The sequence below is a fragment of the Cololabis saira genome, chromosome 2 (genome assembly GCF_033807715.1).
Source record: "Cololabis saira isolate AMF1-May2022 chromosome 2, fColSai1.1, whole genome shotgun sequence".
NCBI classification, from domain to species: Eukaryota; Metazoa; Chordata; class Actinopteri; order Beloniformes; family Belonidae; genus Cololabis; species Cololabis saira.
This window is the reverse complement of record NC_084588.1, coordinates 21,911,418-21,933,197: the sequence shown is the minus strand read 5'-3', so window position 1 is coordinate 21,933,197 and position 21,780 is coordinate 21,911,418. Positions and strand designations below refer to the sequence as shown.

Below are 21,780 nucleotides of genomic sequence, written 5' to 3'. Positions count from 1 at the left end.
AGAAAAAAAAAAAACCTCAATGCCAAGAAATTCTTGTAGAGTTCCTTAAAATGAAATAAAAGTCTATAAACCAATATGTTAGTGCCTGTTGTTAAATAATCTGAACAAACTCTTTTATGTTCTGACTTTACACTTCCTTAACAGTTTATTATCAGTAGTTAAATCTGTCCATGTTACTCCTTCCATTTGTCTCCGTTTCTCTAGATTTGACTGTGGTTTGTCAGTAAAGCCACACAATTACTTCCTCCTGCAATCTAATTCTCAAAAGCCCGAGTGTGAGATTTATGTGTCTGTTCCGATGTGTTTCTTTCTTTAATGCGGCTCATTCATCCCGCCGCATCAAAGAGCCTTTTTAATTACTTGTGATTCCGTTTTCCCTTTTCAGATTTGGGTTGTGAAGAGATCGGGTCTCCGGATCCCTCAGCATCACTTTTTCTGGATTTCCCAAATCGCACACAGCCAAAGAAGAGGAACCATGTGTTTTAAATGTGATCCAGATCTCTGTAACGTGGGGGGAAACGAAATGCCAGCTCCACCCCGTCTCCATACGAGCCCTTCCCGGCCTCGTTCATTTACGATTCATGAATTATATTCAGAAAATGTGTTCTCTTGTATACTGTTGCTTATTATAATCAGACACATGTAAAAATGTTTTTTATACAGTATATAGTGGTATGTGCAGTCACACATAGGCTAAACGTTTTTGTAATAGGCTTACTCAAGTCTAGAAATGTAAAATATTAGGCTTTCCCAAAAAAGTATAATATTATGTCTTTATAAAGTATTTGCATGTGTAACTGGTGGTTGTGTATTGTAGATGACTGGACTCAAGCCGTTCAATTATCACATTTTATTTCCGTTCCCTTTCCCCGAAGACATCACAGAAAAAAGAGCGTCACAATAATGTAATATGAACATAAACACAAAAAATACAAATGGGAAATACGGTGACATAAAATATTTATTTAAAATCAATAAAATGATCAATTAGAAGTAGATCACAGAAAAAAGAGGGAAAGTTTAGGCGGCACATAGCCCTTTATAGGGTGGTGCCCCCCTCCAAATAGAATTACAAAAACTAAACTCAAAAACTACATTTCCACCTGAGGAGAACCGTTGTACTTTAAGTTAAGCATGAATAATTTGGGGGAATTATTAATCAGTCATATCAACCATTGTTACACATGCATAGGAAACCAAGCTTAATTTGATAGAGGCTACGAAAAAGAAATATCAGAAAAGAGCAAACAAAAAAATAAGGAAGGAGAAATCAGTTGGAAGATTTATTTCAACAAGTCAGTGCAGGATATAGCCTACGTTTCTTCATACTCCGTAAACACGTTCTTCGGTTAATGTAATAATATATGTAGCACCTGAAAGCAGCTTGACACATTACATTAAATCTGCAGGCTTCAATTTACGAAGAGCAGACTGAGCGCTAAGGCAGCCGTGTGTTTGATTAAAGCGCAGACAAACGACAGACACTAAAGCCTGATTTATGGTTCCGCGTTACACCAACGCAGATCCTACGCTGTAGGGTACGCCGTAAATTTAACGCGGAACCATAAATCAGGCTTAAAAGGAACCCTGGCTATTAAGACATGTAGGTCTTAAAAGATAAATGTTGGTATCAATTATAACAATGTGATATAAAAAACCTTTTTGATGTCTTCGTTTTTATAAAATTTGAAAATATAATTTAACTCGTAGGTCGCCATTGTTGTTTACACCGCAATACATTCTGGGTAGTGACGTCAGACGGTGGCCCCTGCTAGCCCCCGTCCACTGTTTTGACACCCAGAAAAAGATGAAAACACAGCTAAACAGGTGACGGCGCACCAGAAACACAGATCAAAACACAGCTAAACATTAAGGTGACGGCAAAAAAAAGTACCGCACCATGAAGCATGAATTATAAAAACACCATAAAACTCAGACAGACTAACAGACCACACGTTTCAACTAGCAGATAGCCGATGCTACAATAAAAACCCCAGCCAGATCCGGCGTCATTAAATTAAATAAAGATGTTCTTGCCTATTTGAAGCGAAGTCTGCGCCTCCCGTTTTGTCAGAGGCCGGTTTTAGGTGGGGGGGGCGGGGGGGGGGGGGGGGGCTATGCCCACCCAAACGTGCATCTTGCCCACCGGCGTCTCCATCCCGGCGAGAGCGGATGGCGGTGCTGCAGGCTCATAGAGCCACGGCTACGCCGTCTACGCAGGAGCCTACGCCGTTGACGCCGTAGCCTACGCCGTAGCCTACGCCGTAGCCTACGCCGTAGCCTACGCCGTAGCCTACGCCGTCTACGCCGTAGCCTAATGCACTGGTAAGATGCGCAGGACATTGATCATTTTTGCAGATCTCCCGTGCATCACAGAACTTTGATCCAGTTTGCCTGAACCGAGACGTCTTATGGGCTCACTCGTCAGCCTCCACGGCCGGGAGAGTGCTGCTCATCTATGTTTTAGATACCTGTCCCAGTTAAACTAACGCGGCTTATCTTCCCAGAGCCACCGCTCTACGTCATCGCCCCCAGAATGCATTGCACAGGTAAAACATGGCGCCTCCCGCAGGTCAAAATATGTGATAAACATTGTAGATTTTTAAAGCAATTAGATTATTTTATGTGTTTCTAACAACATATTTTAGTATAAGAGAACAATTGTGGCTAATTAGGGACTACAAGTCTTAATAACCAGGGTTCCTTTTAAGCAGTTAAACGCATCAATGATATTATTATTGTAACAGCGTTCTCTAGCGGTCATTGTAATTACGATGGGAACTACTAAACAAGCTCAGTGAGGTAGCAGTTAAGGGTTTAAGATAGCATTGGCAGGGTCATGGGTCTCCAGCCCTGGTCCTCGAGAGCTATTGTCCAGCATGTGTTACATGTTTCCCCACATCGACACACCTGATTCTCATTTACGGTCATCATCAGCATGTCATCAAGGTCTAGACCAGGGGTTTTCAATTCCGGTCCTCGGGCCTCCCTGCCCTGCATGTTTTAGATGCTGCCTTGCATCAACACACTTGATTCTAATTAAAGGTCCTCATTAGTTTGTACAGGTCTGTACATCTCTGTTGATGACACAGCTCCTTGTATCATGGTGTGCTGAAAGCAGGGTAGCATCTAAAACATGCAGGGCAGGGGGGCCTGAGGACCGGAATTGAAAACCCCTGGTCTAGACAACTCTGTTAATGACGCCGCCAGTCTATCAGGGTCGTGTTGAAACTGGGAAACATCTAAACCATGCAGAACAGTAGTCTGGAGGACCAGGGTTGGAGACCCCCGGGCTGGATGAATGAGTCCACAAACCATGAAACTACAACATGAGATACTGCATTTAAATAAATATTTCAATCCAACAAATAACCTGTATTCTTATCAAGATGACCCACTAAAACATCAGATAATATGTTTATTGTAGTTATAAAGGAACTATCTTAAATTATAATGCTAATTTTGGAAATCTAAGCATGATTGTCACAAAAATTACCGGTACTACAAAATCTCCATACATATGTATATGTGCAGTCCGTGATCACAAATCATTTCTGATTTTGGACCTCCACTTTTTGGCCCTTTCAAACCCGTTTTTCCCATTCTGGTAGTCATTGACAGCCTGTGTGATCTCCTCTTCTGTGGTCATCACAAATGGACCTGAAGGAAACAGTCAAACAAAGAAGCAGGCATGTTTATCATTTAAACTGACGTTTTGCTAACACTGAGAGAATTCCAAAAAACAAACAAAAAAAACCCCAAAACCCAAAACATACCGCGTTGTACCACAGGTTCGTTGATCGGCTCTCCAGCAATGAGGACAAAATGGGAAACGTCAGAGCTCTGAGGAAGAACAGACGAGTAGAACAATATCAAGGTTATTTATCTTTGTGAAACAACAAGGAAAGCTTCAAATGAAACCAACAATCATCGATGAAACAAGAGAAACTAGCCCCTCACAATCACAGACATGCAAGTTTCTGACCTTGTTTTCAAACTTGACACAGTCTCCGTCTTTGAAGACCACGGTGTGGTGGGGCTCCACCTGCTGCTGCTCCTGATCTGGCCCTTACAAACAAAGAAACATACAGCATTTCAACAAAAATACTTCCCTCAAATTCATTAACTGACATCAAAACCTACTATTGTACATGCCAAAAGTAGCTATTTAATGGTAAGAAGGAAACAATTTTGTGAGGGGCCAAAACTGTGTACATCAATACAGTTTTGATTGAAAATGGAATATACATTTGCAGCAAAATAGCAGCTAATGTTTGCAGGTAATCAGCCTACATGTAATACGCTTATGCATCTGATGAGACTCAAAAATGTTCTGGGTCTCTGGAAAGTGCCTAGAGACAACTTCTGTTGTAATAGACGCTATATAAATAAAATTGAATTGAATTGAATTGAAAAATGTCATTGCACTTTTGTGACAGTGTGGATAGACACCCTGCAGACAAACTGAAGTAATTTTAAATCAGTTTCCATAAAATGGGATCATTAATTATATATTTATAATCAAACAGAAAGCAGTTTACCCAAAGAAAAACTGATTACCGCCAATGTTAACATTAATGACTAATTTTCCTCAAACTGCTTTGATTTCCATCATTTTAGGTTAAATATTGGAAGAAAAATATTAAAATACTTGAGTCAAATTAACTCAACTGCAATGTTTTACAAAAAGTCACATCAGGACTATATTCATGGATGGAAAAACAAGGCTTTTAAAGTAAAGGGCACCTTACTTACTGTGAAATTAATTGCATTTTGTCTACCTACTTACAAGCTGTTTATGACCTCTTCTGAGCTTTAATAGTGATAACTTTTTTCCCACAAATAATTTCAGGAGGTGACAGACCTCTGTGGCTTAACCAATCAATGGAGACAACCTAGAAATGGCGATGCCTGCATGTTTTCACCTGTTTTGCCTGCTATCACACTTGCTAAATGTGAAATGCAGACAAATGTGATTTTGTTTGGCATCATTAACCAAAGCCAGCTGCTTCTGATCTGGCCAGACTACATGTGGAGCTGGAGACGTAAGATTCAAATAACAAGTCTCAGCAGCCACTTTCATCCTCTCGTGTCATCAAAACATCTGGCGGCAATTACATCCAGTCTGAGTGATCCTGCAATGTAACACTGAACAGTAATCAAAACATAATGAGATTTTATTAAAGTATATTATAAAGGGGAATTTTGAGTGAAAACAACAGGTTCCAACAAACCAACAAAGCCTCTTAAAATGAGTTTACTGTCTGAAAGTGTTTGTTCCCATGCAAGAGGATCTCCCCGATCACACAATGTCTTCCCAAGAAGCAGCAAAAGGCATTTCACAGCGTGCCAGGGAATCACACTAATACGATAGTTGCATCATGTAGGTCTGCTGACTGATGAGAGGCCAGGCAACGATACAGACATATTTTATAAAATATTTTATTCCAGTGATACTGGGTAAAGTGTTTATTGTGTTGATGAATCTATCAAGGTTTAAAGTGGAACACATGAGCGTTCTGGCTGAATGTAGAAGGGAAGCTGTGATTGGCCTGAGATCATGAACACAGTGGTAACATTTGATATGCCAGCAGGATGAGAAAGGAAGGATGGAAGCCAGGAATCCAACTATCAAACTTAAGAATTCAGTATTGCCTCATTCATCAATGGATTCTTATTGTTGATGAAAATATCTAATACACTCTATGTATTCATAAAAGCCAATAAACATTTTCTTGCTGCAAAGTCCAATAAAAAGAGTGTCAACGTAAGAAAATTAACCCACCAACATGAATTCTTCCTGATAGAGTATAGATGAAGGCTGTCCATCCTGACAAACAAAGAAAAGGTATTTATAAGTAATGAAAAAGCAGGAAATTAGCCAAACAAAAACAACAAAAGGGTAATACCTGTGAGCTGTGCAAAATAAACAGGACAAAGTCAATGTGACATCACTCATTAATCTTCTGAAGAATTATTATGAAGCTCAGTTCTTTTAAGACTTTAGATGCCATATTGGCCAAAGGTGACTCCATCCAACCCAGGTGTATCTATAAATGGGCAAAGCAAGTATGGAATATGGTCATCTTAGTTCAGTTACCATATAATAGCTATTACTTGGCTTAGCTCATGCTAATCCAGGGTGCTAACTAGCACTACCTGCCATTCATTCTGATTGAGTCTGTTCAACCATCCACATTTTAAATGTTGCCACCAAAACTGCATCTGAAACAAGCACTGCCCAGGCTGAAATGGGGATAGGTGAAGCTTTGCTAGGATCCACATCTAGCAGCCAACATGACATATTGTGATTTAAAGTTCACTGAAGAAGTTATGATAGCACTTAGGGCATAGACTGCTGGGCAGCTGTCACTCAAAAAGCCACATCCCGATTATGCATAAGTTTGCGGCCTTGTATAATTTTACTTGATGAACTACTACTGTTATGGATGTTGAATCTAGCTGAATTGTTTTTGTACGAGGTTGTAGATATGATTATTTCTGACATTTTAATACAGCAGTCAGTGGAAACAGATTTGCTTTTTAAGGGCTAGGAAGGAAGGATAGCATCAGGCTAGCGGACTGACCATAGCCCCTTGGTAACACAAAATATTGATAAAAGCCACACAGCACATTTGCAAGATGCAATTTAAATATTGTTGGCCATTAATTAGCTAGCTGACAGTTCAAGTGTTGTTTATGTTTGAGGTGAATTTAAATGATGCATTACATTACATTGCATTACATTTAAAATAAAACAAAATAAAAAACACACAGTAGGTCGATACCTCAAATTGCAAAAAAACTAAACAAAAACAAACCAACAAAAAGACCAAAAAAAACCCCACTGTTCCTTTGCTTAGCATCTACATCATACAATTCTCAATTCACTCATATGCTGTAAAGATGAATAAATCTAAGGATACAGAGCAGGAATTAGGAGTGGATTTCATTCATGGGCTTAAAAGTTAGAAAACTCTCTTATCTCTTATCAACTCTCTTATCAACTGCCATGTTTAAGTCCTGCTTCTTCAGCCATTGTTTTTCCAAAATATGTTACCCTTGAAAATGTGACCGCCCTATTTTAATTAATTTATTAAATGAATCAATCGGGAGGAGCCCCCGGGGAAGACCCAGGACACACTGGAGGGGCTGTGTCACTCGGCTGGCCGGGGAACGCCTTGGAATCCCCCCAGATGATCTACAGGAAGTGGCCGGGGAGGAGGAAGTCTGGGCTTCCCTGCTTAGGCAACCGTCCCAGTGACCCGACCCCGGACAAGCAGACAAAGATGGATGGATGGATGAACCAATTTGAATACCTTTAACTTGAATACCTTAGCTGTGTTCTTCAGTGCATGGATTAATAGAGAGCGGGTTTGTCAATTGCTTTATTGTAAATAATTAAATCTTGTTTAAAAAGTTGTTTTGTTAATGTCAACATGTTCAGCATTTTCTTATGCAATATAGAATCTGACTCAGACATGGTTTCAGAAGCAGGTCCTGCATAAAAACATGATCAGGCTAGTGTGCAAATATCCTGCACGCAAAAGACAGTCTGTGTTTTGCATGCGCAAGTATCCACGATATAATGTGTTGTCAGAGAGCGACATCTGTTAATATTTAAATCATCATATTTGGTTAAAAACCAAATATTTATCTAAATGTCAGCGTTTGTCATCATGCAAGCACAAAGAGCTGTGATGCAATACCGCCGATCACCAAGCAATGTGGGAAACACAATAGACCATACGGTAAACAAATGGCAGGGACTTTTCAGAAAACACGTACGGTTTTAATAACAAGAATTAACCATCGAGATGAAGATGAAGACGAAGAAATAACTTCCAAAGACATGTTTTTTGTGAAAGCATGTTTACAGACCACGATGGCATTCTTCCCATAACCTACCCATGTCACACACACACACAACTGTGTTTAGAAATGTTTTCCAACCTGAAGGGACTGGCTGCACGTGCACGGCCCCGGACTGCATTTTGAAGTCCAGGTACAAAGTTGGTGTCCTTGTATAGACTTTAGACTGCACAAGAGAAACAAACACAAGAAGGTCAAAAAACACGTCCTTTTGAGTGACTGTCATAATTACAGTACTTGTTTATAGCTTCAAGAACCTTGTTTACTGGGCGTCTACCCTTAGCATGGGTTGTAAGCATCAAGTTAAAGTAAGGCAGTTTTGAATGTATTAACATAGCATACACAAACATAGATTCAATTTTCCCATAGGGATTAAAATTTAAAACATTCCCCAAAAACGTAATTCTTCAAAACGAGTGAATGCCACACGTTGTGAAGATAATGGCTTATTGACATTAATAAGTTACATATGCCTTTGAACATATATTCCTTACAGTTGTCATCTTCAAAGATGATTTTGAAACACAATTCATGACAGTCTAATTAGTGAGTATGACTTGTATGAAAAATCTGCCAGAATAATGGCTTTTCTCACTGAAAAAACAACATGGCAGTAGGGCCAAGGTTTGCAATGTTTCATCCGAACAACTTGGAGCAATGTCCTCTACACAGAAGAGACCAAAACAGAAACGTTTGGACATAATACACAGAGCAATGTTTAGTGAAAACCAAACATTTGATGGCAACTGTCAAGCACAGTGATGGAGGGGTGATGACGTCGACCTGGTTTGCAGCCACATGACCTGTAGGTTGTAGTCACGGTGTTGAGCACAAACTTCTCTGGACACGTAACTTTAAAGTAATTTAAAGTAAAAATTTTGGTCATTTTTTACAATAGCTAAAGATTGGCTGAAATAAAGTCATAATATAAAATAATGATCCTAAATGTAACTGCAATTAAAACAGACAACAATTCTACTGACACTGTGTAATGTCTCATGTGTTGTGGTTCTATTGAAAATATATTGACCTAATTTAAAACCCTGTGGCGTGATGTTTTTTTTTTTCCTTTTAATCATCTGCTTGGAAATAAGCAGCACAATCTGCTCCTCATTTACCTTTTCCTCCCTTCAGACAGACATTCCTGACAGTCACTGGGTCAAGCAATGGTTAACAGGAGTTCCCTTTCTCCTTTCCCCTCTCTCTCTCTCTCTCTCTGTCTCTGTCTCTCTCTCACGCACACACACACACAAACACAAACACACAATGATGCAGGCTCATTTCTGTTAGTTTGTTGGTTTCTTTCTTCTGTTATAGGAGCCAATAAGCAATCAGCAGGAAAGCAAACACTCCCAGTTTCCAAGTGCTGTTCTGAGTTTAGTTTAATTTAATGATGTGGAGTCATATAAAACCCTCTGGATGAGTCATGAAGACACATCCACGCACAAATGGACCAACACCTTTGCTCCTAAAGCCTCTCCAGATATTACAGCGACCGTTACTCCTCCCTGGCTGGGTTTGGGGATTTCGGAGCCCTTAAGTTCCTGGTAGGCCGGTTCCACCATCTTTTCCCGTTTTGACAGGTTCACCCACAGCTGTAGGCCCACCACCGGCTCATCTGACACAGGCATCTCAGCATGGACCACTCCTCGTCCTGCAGTCATCCACTGGAGAAAAGTGAGACATTTTTCACAAAGACCAACCAGACAGTCAGGAAAGTTATACAATCACTTGTATGCTAAGGCTTTAATATTATTCATGTCAATCCTCTTTCAGTTTTTTTTTTTAACCGTTTTTTTCCCCATTTTATCACCCAGTGCTCCTACCTAAGTCAGTCCTGGGCATTGCTCCTTCTACCAACCCCGGGAGGGCCCTGCACTGAGCTCAGGTCTCCTTCTTAACCTGAGGAGTGAGCAGGCCGCATCTTTTCACCAGCCAGGGTGGGGTTTCTCCGGCCGGACGTAGCGCGTAGAAGGATCATGTTATTCCGGCCGGATCCTCCCCACCCCATCTGGTGCCCCGGTTGGCCAGAGGGGGCATGTATAGCCCAGGACTGTGTGCATGTTTTTGTGAGGGTAGCTCACATTAGCTACCCAAGGGAACACGGGGAGAACATGCAAACTCCACACAGAAAGATCCTTTCTCCAACCCCACCCAGGGTGTGGGCACTGAAGTCATGGGGGAACTAAAACGCACTTCAGCGCCAACAGCGTCCCCGGCGGGAATCGAACCCAGGATCTTCTTGCACTACCAGCTGCGCCACCGAGCCCCCCTCAGTTTTTATTGGAATACAAGAAAGGGAAAATATTTCATATTGATGTCATACAAGCAGGATTTTTACCAGGTGCCATGATGGCACCAGGGATTTTATTATCATCATCTATAACACATGATGGTCCCAAACTTGATTCATAGACTCAAAGCTACTTGTTCTGTATCTCAAAGATATAAAGTTATTTGCTTGACTTTTCACATACTTTTAGCTTTTCTGGTTCAAAGTGAGTTCTTTGCAAAGAGTTGATGAATAAGTGAACATTAAAACCCAACCTCAGTTGGTGAAAAAAAACAATATATTGATAAACAACATCACTCTGACAATATGAGCACTTTAGCAGGTTAACAGTCCCTTAAGGTTGGAAGCAACACACAGACACCATGCTGAAGGTTATAGATGTGTTTGTGATCAATTATGCCTAAGGTGTTTAATTATTTCGCAATAGAAGACTACTTTTTTTTTAGAGGAACTTAGTTAATATATAATTTTGGTAAACCTTTTGTGTAAAATTTGAAATAAGATCAGTATGGCAACAAAAAAAAAAATTAGATATAATTCATTGCAAATCATAGTATATAAATGATAGACATGGGCTTTTTTTTAAAAAACCATACACTTTACCATTAATGCATACTGCTTTTTGTCAAGTATGCAAAATGCAAATAACTAGGATCTGCAGTGTGTAAGAAGTACTTCAGGGACAATGTCAAGTGTAAAACTGACTAGTCTACTTTGCATACTATATCCCATAATGCAATATGTTACTACAGTAGAAGCTATTTGAAATGGCCACATGACTGACAAAGACACCTGGAACAGTACGCAGGTCATACTGTATACTTCTTAGTAAGTGCAGTATGAACTAGGTTGTGTGGTATTAAAAATGGTAATAGTTAGGGTGCTTGAAAAGTCAAAGGGTACCAAGGATCGTTTGCCGTTTTTAGCTCATAGGTGTACAGGTTAAGTTGTTTTTATGACCCTGTCTGAGAGCTACTCTGGCTCAGTCTCTTCTTCTGTTGTTCCTTTACTGAGTCTCTTAATCACCTCTTCCAAAATAGCCACTGTAGCTCCCAAGTGTTTGTTGATAGCAGGGACAGGAGACCGTAAGTTGACACCTCCTAAAAGTAATCAAATAGTCCTCAAAAAAATGTTTTTTCTGATATTTCAACATGAAAAACTCCTTTGTGCTGTTGTAAGCGAGGTTCCTGAAAGCGTGACTGCAGTGCTGGCCAGTGATGATTACAAAATCATCTGCTCTCATTCAAAAAGCTAATTTTAATTCAGTTTATGTGCTCTTTCAACTTAAGTAGAATGTGTACATCACAACCCAAAATTGGGTTGTGATTGTTTTGACTGGAAGTGGAGACAATTAGTTTTAATATACTGTAATCATCAAAGTGAATGCAAATTGCTAATGGGCCCTGCTAAAAAAGCCAATGCTATTGAAATTTGATAACTTGGTGTCCCTCCACATTTGACCACCTTTGGGCCTAAGTAAGATCAACTGATTGCCAAATACAGAACTGAAAGCTTTGGAACTGTAGTCTCCAAACCAACAGATGTTTCCATCGTCCATTTTCTCACGCTGTGTGATGGGAGCACTGTTGCAGCACACACAGCTGTTCTTACAGCACTTTCAATTAGTTCTTTGATTAATTAATTTACAATTATCTAAATTCACACTAGTCCAAGCATTAAAGTGAAGGATGCTAAAAGTGATATTCAGTCTACATACACATGTTTTCTAATAATTAAAAAAAAAAAGGTATTGGGGAGTGATTCAAAAAGCTGGATGAAATCACTCAACAGCTTGAGCTTCCATTTAGACCAGCTGGAAATTTCCACTCACAAACTTTGCTTAAATACTGTTGCTAAGAGATAATTCATCTGTTACAGTGTTTTTTTCCCCTTTGTGCCAGATATTTATTCTCAGGTATAATAAACCATTTACACGACAGTGGAAAGTAGAAGACCAAGAGAGAAAGCACTGATTTCTATTTAAGAAGACATTTAAAAGGTTTACTGTTATACAACAAAATATGGAAATTAACTAAATTAGCAGCGCATTTGGGTCAACAGCTTCTTTGTTCTTGAAATATGCAATTCCCTTAAAACATGACATTTTACTATTTACTTGAGAATTTGTCTTTTCAATTTTTCAGATTTTTGCATAAAGAGGTTGAAACAGATAATCTGAATTTTTCAACTGACACATACTGATCATGTCGTCGTTATGATATACTGCCTCCACGCCTGTTGTTAATGAAGCTCCACAGTCATCTCAGACAGAGCTCTGTGTGAAGGATGAGCAGGCGAGTGTTTGAGCATCTGCAGCTCCCGCGGGGCGCCCGAGCTACGCAGAGGACGCACATGGTGGGTTAGAGCAAATTCAGCTGAACTGGCTGAACCTCTGCTCCCTTCGTGAAGCTGAGTCAGCAGCCTGAACGTTGACGTGTGTGTGTGTGTGTGTACTGCTTTAAAAAACACAGGAAAATACCCACAGGGCATAATATCCAATTAGTGTGATTACATGGCATTAAAATGCATTTGCATTGAGACTGTGCAGATTTTCCTCCACTACACTTCAATCTTGTTCTGTTCTATTCAATTTTTTATAAATGACTGAATGGTCCTGATTTAAGTTTAAAAATTCTTTAAATAAATTATATTCACTGTGAGAGTGTAAGATTAATTAGATTTTTGTAATTATATCTAATAACTTGTGTCCAGTTAAAAAAAAAGAAGATTGTTGGCAAAATAAATGAAATAAAAAAAAAAAAAAAAAAAATGAGTAGCAATTTAGGGAATTTTTCAAAAAGCTTGTCAGCTTATTTCTAAAATCCCGACAGGCAGATGTTGTCGTGTGTGGGAGCAGTGTAAGAACTTGCTGCGTTATATCATTTGCACAAACATGCAATGTTGGAACTCTTTGAAGAACTTGAGAAAGTGAGGTCCCTGATATATCAAACAGCTCAACCACATGCAGTACCTGTAGATCTCCAGGTCTCAGGTTCCCTGAGTGGCCACAGAAGTCCTCGTGGGCTGTGATCCCTTTTAAAACATACGTGACCTGATATACACAAACACACACCAGGCTTAAACACTTGTCTCATACAGATGACCACAGAAAAGGAAAATCTCACATTTCAAAACAAATATAGCAAACGTTGAACTTTAAATCTATATCTTATTTACATTATTTGACTCTGTTCTTTTGAATAATTATACATTTGCATTATAATTGTACTCCGGTTTTCATTCATTAAGGTCATTATTTTCCAACAAAGAGCCTCCAAAACACTAAAAGCTACATTTGCTGCACTCTTGCATCTCTGCACTTTATGTATATTTTGTGCCTGTATATTGCTTATTTATTCTGCACCTATTTCATAATTGAGTAGCACCTGTAGAGTTGCATGTTTGTATATAATATGTATTTGTTCTATTTGAACTGTTTGCTGTGTCTGCGCTAGAGTGACACAAGTGACTGGAAACAAATTCCTTGCATGTCCGTGAATACTTGGTCAATAAATCTGATTTTGATTCTGATTTACATTCAGTGCACTGCTGTAGTGGTCAGACTGGACAGGAAGAGGAGCGCTGAGAGTGCAGTCACAGCCTCAAAGGTCAACATCTGTGTATGGTCGGGAAGCTCGGGCCCATGCCGTGATCGGTACACGATCTGTCTCCACAGCTGTGTGATACTGAAAGCCATGCGGGCGTGAGCAAACACACCTGCTGAAAGGCATGCTGGGAGTGCAGCCTAGTCCCGTCCACCCACACCAAGAGATATAACTCCCTTCTGCCAAATCAAACATTCTTGTGGGAATGTCTGGCAATCTAAGGACAATGTCTGGGCTTTTAAAGTTTAATTTCAAAGATCAAAGTCCATCTCACCACCTTACCCTCATTCATCAGTTGAGGCAACAGCAGTGAAGAATACTGCAGTATTGAAGTAGTGAGAAAAATCAGGATGTCCACTCAGGCATGAACTGTTTGATCTAAAATCTGGTTATCTGTAAATTGCAACAGGTCATGACAAATTCAAAATGTAACCACGTTTCAAAATTATATTTCTTTGAATTTAAAACCCAATTTCCCAAAAGGTTGAGACACAGTAAATAGCTTGGGTCCTGACAATGTTCACCACTGTGTAGAACCCCCTCTTGTCATATTCTTTTCTGATATGATCCAAGCTGCTCAACAGTCCTGTGTTTTCTCCTACATATTTATTTTGTTTTACAGTGTGCCAAAGGTTTTCCAGACTCTTGCACTAGGAAGTGCCGATGAATGGATTTCCAGAAGACTCCATGAATCCATTAAGATTTCCACTATAGAATCTTGCCGGTTTTTAATTGTATCCTACTGAATCTTTACCCATCTTCATTTCTGAGAGTCTCTATGTCTTTTAGATGATAATTTTATATTCAATCACATCACTGACCTGTTGCAAATTAACTTTATTAGTTCAAGATATTTCTTCTTTTTAATACCACTTGCTTTTCCAGCCTTTTGTTGTCTATTTACCAACTGTTCTGAGACGTGTTGCTGCCATTAAATTCAAACTGGGCTAATATCTTTCATTAAATAACAACATTTTACACTTTAAACATTTTATATGTTTTCTGTGTTCTATAGGGAATACAATATGGTTTTATGTAATCTGCAAATCATGTCATTTTTTTTAAATTTATGTTTTACACAGCTTTAAAAAAAACAACAAAAATGGGCATACAAGGCACAAATAAAATACATATTTAGAGGTCAAAAGCAGTAAAACATGGATCTGTTAATGAGTTGTTTATAAGATAAGCAGTAAAAAGAACTTATTTCAAAAATTCTAAAAGCATAAACATCAATGATACAATATGGAGAAAACCCAAAGACGGATGCACAGCTCCTCTCTTTCGAAACTGAGGATTTTTCTTTTTAAGTTGAAATCATTAAAACTGTGCAACCTGTTGCTTTCCTTTTTTTAAAGAGTTTATGCAAACTTTACTGTTCTAGCTGATAAGTGTACTACTCGTGTGTCAATGTGTGAGTTTTAAGCCTGGTTTAACTTTGGTGGAAGTGGCTCTGCTCCTGGACAGTCTTAACGTCGCCATCTAGCGGTGTAAGCAAATATTTCCTGACAACACTCTCCCCTATAACATTTTATTGTATTTTTATATTCATCTGTGTAAAAAAATCTGATAATTTGAAAATAAATAAATAACCCTCAGTAGGGTTAATTGTTTGGTCTGTTAAGTTTAATGCAGTTGTTCTAAATACTCTATTTAGGCCTACTATTTTCTGAGCATCGCTGACAATTCAGGTTTTGTTTGTATGCTGAACTGTAAACTAAGTAAATAGGAAGTGTTCACCACAGAGAGAGCAGAAATGAACTGATTTGATTTTTTTTAACTAATATTCCAAGTTTGTGTTCCCTGATCTTACCGTCTCAAATCCTCTGTGAGGATGGTCGGGAAAGCCTGCCGGCTTGCTCACTTTAAACTCATCCAGCATCAGGAAAGGATCCAGGTTTCTTAGCTATAAGAAAAGAGAAGTAGACCATGATCCAAAATGGGGAGACTTTTATTACAGGTATGTGTGTTTTTCGTTAAAACTTTGGCACTTGAACTACATTTATTTGTGAAAGGTCTTACTTCCTTCCTGCCAATGCTTCTGCGAACCCGAGCACCGACTCCTTCTCCTTGCTCAACACTCAAAACACTTTTTTCCACCTTCCTTACATTCATATTCAGGTACACGTGGTTCACTTGACACTGGAAAATACAAAGTTAATCATTGTTCAATAAAAGGGTAACACAGTTTTTTTTATATTATATCATAAGAAGCGTTCAAGAACATACCTGCTTTATTGCAACATCCTAAGACCTGGCGCATTTTTTTTATTATTTATTTTTTGCTTTGGGTCCCTATTAAGAAACTAAATATAATGATACAAATGTGTGACGTCCACATCTGTGTACTCCAGTTCTTAGTAGGTGAAGGAATAATTATCAAGCATCATCAGAACTGTGCTGCCATGGCAGCCTGCAGTAGCTCTGATCAACTTGTCTATTTCCATGTTTCTTTTTTGTTGTTGATTTTGTGTCATCTATCTAGTTTTTCTATTGAACATTTTCTGTTTTAATATGCATTGTACATTTGTATATACAGTATATGTGTCTATTTACACATAACATGGATGAATTTCTGCTGGTTAATCTGACACGTTTTAACATCTGCCAAATCAAGAAGCAGATCTACACAGAAGTGTTTCTGTCCATGATGTCTACTAAGAGTTTGTCTGTGTTATCTGCTGGTGTTGAATTTTACATTGTCATATTCACACAGGTGTTAGTAACAAACAACACCCCAATGCAACCATGGGTGAGCTCTAAAGATTTTAACTACACTTATCTCTCTCTGCTACACTTTCTATACAAGTTTGTCAACCGATGTTCCTTTTTAATCGATACATTTATTTATTTTAGTTTTGTATGTATTCTTAGTAATTTTACATTTTATCATATTTTTCTCCTGTCCAAGTTCTTTAAAGGTGACAAAAATAAGTTATTTAATGGGCAATCCTAGACAAAACTGAATGAAATAAGTCATATATATATATATATATATATATATATATATATATATATACACACACACACACACACACACACACACACACACACACACACACACACACACACACACACACACAATGGAATCAAATCAAATTATGAACAATCGTTTCAAATACATTGCTTCAGTGGTAATAGCCTCAAACGTCTACCTATCAGACATTTTCTTGTAAAGGCTTTATTGCATTGACAACACTTGTAGTAAATGAAAGGGAGGAAAACCCCTAATGAAGCACAACATTCATTTGTTTCAATACATATCCATTCGAAACATTTTTACATTATTAGTAAAGCCACACCAAGCTGTCAAATAAGGACATTTTTCCCAAATCAAATATTTTATAGAATCAACATATGACAAAAAATCTGGAAATTCCACAAATGTTCGGGGGTTTCCCGATTTCAAAACACCGGTCTTGGCAAGCCGGAGGTGTCTTGAGACACCTTCAAGAAATTGTGAATGATTTTAACCCACGTGACGGCGGCGATCACGTGATCCAGAACAGCTGATCAGATCTGTGGGTTGTCAGCTGTTGTTGCTGTTGCCGTTCTTATGGCTGATTTATGGTTCCGCGTTACACCAACGCAGAGCCTACGGCGTAGGGTGCGCGTCGCCGCAGAGCCTACGCAGTAGGCTACGCCGTACCCTACGGCGTATGCTCTGCGTCGATTTAACGCGGAACCATAATTCAGGCTTAACAGACACAGCTTTAGCTATATTGGTTGTAACTCCCTCCAAGCGAGGATAACATTGGTGTTATCGACTATTCACATAAACTGCTGTCCTCTCGGTTCAGTTCTCTTCCTCATGTTTACTTCACAGGAGATAACTCGTAGCCCAGGCTACTTCCGCATATACAGTGTACGTGGTCATGGTAACGGCACAAAAGCAGAACTTCCCTCCACAGTTAACAGCGACCTATTCATAAATGCTATTACACCACCTGGCATGTGTCTCAAGCACCAAATTCTGATTTTTATTTTTTACATTTGTTATAACTTTCAAGTGTCACGCATTTCGGTCTTAAGTCACGCCCTCCCGCCACAGATCGTATTTCTCACGCTAATAAAAAACTCGGCCATTTAATGTGCCGCAGCGCGCAAACATGAAAAATAAACATGAGCTGGTCGCACTGCCCTCACCAAGAAATCAAGCAGGTCTCCCCCGCATCCCCTGCAGTTCTGCCGTGAGCTGCCACTCATCAGCCAATCAAAAAAAAGAGATGGGCTACAATAGCCAATCAGAAAAACGTACCTTTTGTATCTGGGTAAGATGTAATTCAGCAACCAATGAAAATAAAGCATCCTGGAATCGCCGCCTGGTGTCGTGCCAAAAAGTGATTGCCTGCCAGAATCTGATTTCTCTCCTGAAAATGGGTCTTTTCACCTGCCAAAAATTGATTGAAGGCCAAACTACAGTTAATGAATGGTTGTTTCTACCTAAATATGATTTGATCTCATTCTTGAGCTTCATAATATAAACACTAGAGCTCACAGGATTGCTTTTAACTCTTTTAAAGGACAATTACAACACAAAAGAGGCATTTTCACCTGCCAAAATTTGATTGAAGGCCAAATACAGTTAATGAAAGGTTGTTTCTGCCTAAATATGACTGATTTCATTCTTGAGCTTCATAATCTGAAAATCAGATTTAATGTTACAACAAATTAATGCCTGGTTTGACACAAGCAATGACAACTTGACTGCAGTTAGATAATATTTCCCAGATAATTAGCATCCGTTTTTAATGTTTGTAGCCAACACACTTTTAGTCTACAGCCTGCCTTTTAACTATATTTGACTCTGCACTTCGGCAACAATAAATTCGAGTAGGCCTATTACAAATATATGTAGCCTATCATTCAAACGAATATTAGACAGCCTTTAACATTCAATGATGTTATGGGCATTATTTTTTTATAAATGTGTTTGCTTGAACATTCAGACATGCTGTTGTTCTATTCATGCTATCATGTTTTATCCTGGCCATGGATGCATTAATCATCAGTCTTTCAAAGATGTGAGGTAAAAAACAAATGAGCATCCTGTTCTTCACCCAAAGAGAAAAGCCCCCTAAAAAGGCCTGATTAGGCCCAGAGAAGGTCGCAAACACATTAGAGGAGGAGATGGCGGAAGAGGAAGAGACAGTGCAGGTAGAAGAGGAAGAGGCGAGGCAGGTGGAAGAGGCAGTGGAAGAAACAGTGGAGGAAATGGCTAGAACAAAAGGGAGACAAGTCCCAGGAGCAGCCACCTGCAAGACCTGTTTTAATAATGAATGGACCTCTAAATGGCCATTTATTACTGTAGGAAACACCAGCTCATATTATTGGTGCTCTATCTGCCGCCAAGAGAACTCCTGTGCCCATCAAGGTGTGCAGGATGTGACAAGACACATGGGCAGTAAGGGGCATCAAACTGCAGGCACTGAAGTCAACCAGCACAGTCAAAAACCTTTACTTGCCAGTGACTGCAGAGATGAGTGTGCAAGAGGTCAAGGTACATTTAAATGCATAATGTTGACTACAATGTTATTGAATACCATTTTTCTTAATTAATACATCCAATTCTATGACTATGGCATATATAAGACATTCACCCATGACATGGACAGAAGAATACTGCTCAGTAATGTATTTTTATTGTTACTGAAATTCATGGATTTTAATGGACGTGCAGACATGGGTTAAAATCAGTGTTAACATTCAAATTTGTATTTACCATGGCTATATCTTTTTTATTTGTTTCTGTTGCAGACAAGAAGAGCCGAGGTGAAAGTCGCTGTAGCAATGGTGCAACACAAGGTTTCATTTGCAGTGGCTGACCATTTCAGCACCGTGTACAGGGAATGCTTCAAAGACTCCCACAGCTCAAAATTTCAAGAATCTCAAAAACTACACGCATCAATAAACATGCAGTAGCACATTTTAGGAACGAGCTGGTGCTGAAGATGAGGGAAAATCCCTTTACATTTACGTATGGCTCAAATGACACAGGTATACCTTGACAGCTAAATTGCTTGTTTCCATTACCTCATGTTATGTTCATGTCACACACACTGAACTTTCACATGCATGCAGAGTTAGTTATGTACAATATTATTGTTACAGGACTAGAGAAGATGAACCCCTTAACTGTAAGGCTATTTGATGGTACCACCAAAGTTGTGCACAGATTTCTCGACATGTGCACCACAAGTGGAAGAAGCTGTGGCACAGCTGATGTCATCTATAAAAAAATCAACGACGTCCTGATGCCTGTCAGTTGACAATGCCCCAGTTAATATTGTAGCCACAAATTCAATTGCTTCAAAAAGGCTTAAGGAAAACCCCAGCATTCATTCATGGATATAATTCACAACACTGCTAAACACGCAGGGAAGAGGTTTTTAGAAGTAAGTTTCAACATGTTTGCTTTCCATTAAATATGTTCAGTGAAGGTGAAGTAAATAATTTACTGTATAATGACAAAATTAATATATCTCTGTGCTCATGTTATGTTCTGCAGATATCTGGATTTGACGCTGAGGACCTTGTGGTTGATGTTGGATACTGGTTTAAGGGCAGCACAAACCGTAAAGGTTACTTGAGAGGTTTGTAATTCAATTAGCTTCAGTGTTATGCACCCAAACTAAGGAACAATTGGATTAACTTAGTTTTTCCTTACATATTTTACCAGAATTTTGTGAACTCCATGGGAGTGACTACATGAAAATGCTGCTGCACATTTCAGTGAGGTGGCTCAGCTTGGAAATGTGCATCACCCGAATCCTGGGCAGTATGGCCCACTCACCAGCTATTTCAAATGTTTGACTAAGCCACACATTATATTAGCTCTAGTTCGAGATAGTTGTAGGAGACATCCAATACTAACCACCTGTCTTTTTGCAGACGAGAAACAACCAAGGTTCAGGAGGCTGGTGGAGGCGTTTTCAAATCCTCTGACGGAAGTCTACCTCCTGTTCCTTCAGGCCACTTTCCCTGTGTTCACGACACTCAACCTCTTTCTCCAGAGAGAGAAGTCTTCCATTTTCCAGCTGCATAAAGAGGTAAATGGGAGGGTTTTTTGATGTCTCCTTCCCTAAGTGCAACACCCCTGTGAAATATAGGTTGTGCTGCTTTGTCAAGAAAGACAATTAAATTATCTCAAGCTATCTAATTTAAAAACAGCCATATTTATTGATTCTGTGCATTACATGTGTTCCTTGATACATTGATTTTACAGAGAGATAAAATAACTTAATTATCTAAACTTAAGTCTACTCATAGTCATTGAACTGAGTAGCAATTGCATTTTATAATGCATTTGAATCTTTTTGGATTCATTTTGCAGATGACGAAATTCATCAGGAAGCTGTGTTCGAGGTTTATGGAATATGATTGGGTGTTAGGGCCTCCAGGTCATTGGGGTCATCAGAAACATTTGTGATGGGTCTGTCGTTCAGTATTGCCTCCACCTCACAAAACAGCGTCTGCAGGGCCTCATCATCCAACGCCTGCTGTCCGACAACAGAAGAAAGCATGCTCTCTACTGAACAAATCAGACATTCCCAAATACCACCTTGATGTGGGGCTGCTGGTGTATTGAAGCTCCATTTAATCCCATCTTGAATCAAATCACCTTGAATCTTCTCTTCAGTCAAAGCAGCTTTGCTTCAACTCTTTGTTGGCTCCAATGAAGTTTGTGCCGTTATCAGACCTCATGCTTGACACAGGACGTCTTCTGCAAACAAATCCTCGCACAACATTAATACAAGAATGTGTATCAAGTGTGTGTGTGTATCAACATATTTGAACCATTTTTCAGTCAATAAAATAAAAATTGAACAATTTTTCCGACAATAAAATAACTGAAAAAATCAGAAAAATGGTTAAAATATGTTATTTTGTTACTTGAAAAATTTAAAATATCTTTATGTAAAATATGCTTTATGTCTATGCGTGATGCTACCTATCGAGTGCTAGCTGTAACACCGTGTCCTGAGACACGAGGAGCCTATCCCATCTTTC

General features: G+C 39.1%; 1 protein-coding gene and 1 long non-coding RNA gene across 2 annotated transcripts; one reads left to right on the top strand and one right to left on the bottom strand.

The window, feature by feature from the left end:
* Window positions 1-3,505: 3,505 nt before the first annotated feature.
* On the bottom strand, window positions 3,506-17,987 carry pir (pirin). Its single transcript, XM_061709720.1, has 10 exons — window positions 17,917-17,987; window positions 15,793-15,912; window positions 15,584-15,676; window positions 13,137-13,217; window positions 9,333-9,539; window positions 7,954-8,038; window positions 5,786-5,830; window positions 3,986-4,068; window positions 3,777-3,843; window positions 3,506-3,660 (listed from the first exon to the last, which is right to left on the bottom strand). Exons 1-10 carry the CDS (start codon window positions 17,974-17,976, stop codon window positions 3,542-3,544), a joined length of 960 nt encoding a protein of 319 aa, XP_061565704.1. The 5' UTR covers window positions 17,977-17,987; the 3' UTR covers window positions 3,506-3,541.
* Window positions 17,988-20,118: 2,131 nt separating this feature from the next.
* On the top strand, window positions 20,119-20,481 carry LOC133420125 (uncharacterized). The gene is made up of 3 exons (XR_009770579.1): window positions 20,119-20,165; window positions 20,279-20,363; window positions 20,450-20,481. It is a non-coding gene; the product is annotated as an uncharacterized LOC133420125 (long non-coding RNA).
* The last annotated feature ends 1,299 nt before the right edge of the window (window positions 20,482-21,780 follow it).

Coding starts and splice junctions, on each gene's coding strand:
- pir (XM_061709720.1), bottom strand. CDS start 17,976: ATGAGTGGCAGCTCACGGCAGAACTGCAGGGGATGCGGGGGAGACCTG. Junction 4,069..5,785: donor ATCAGGAAGAATTCATGTTG/GTGGGTTAATTT, acceptor TTTGTTTGTAAG/GGCCAGATCAGGAGCAGCAG. Junction 3,661..3,776: donor CGAACCTGTGGTACAACGCG/GTATGTTTTGGG, acceptor TGTTTCCTTCAG/GTCCATTTGTGATGACCACA.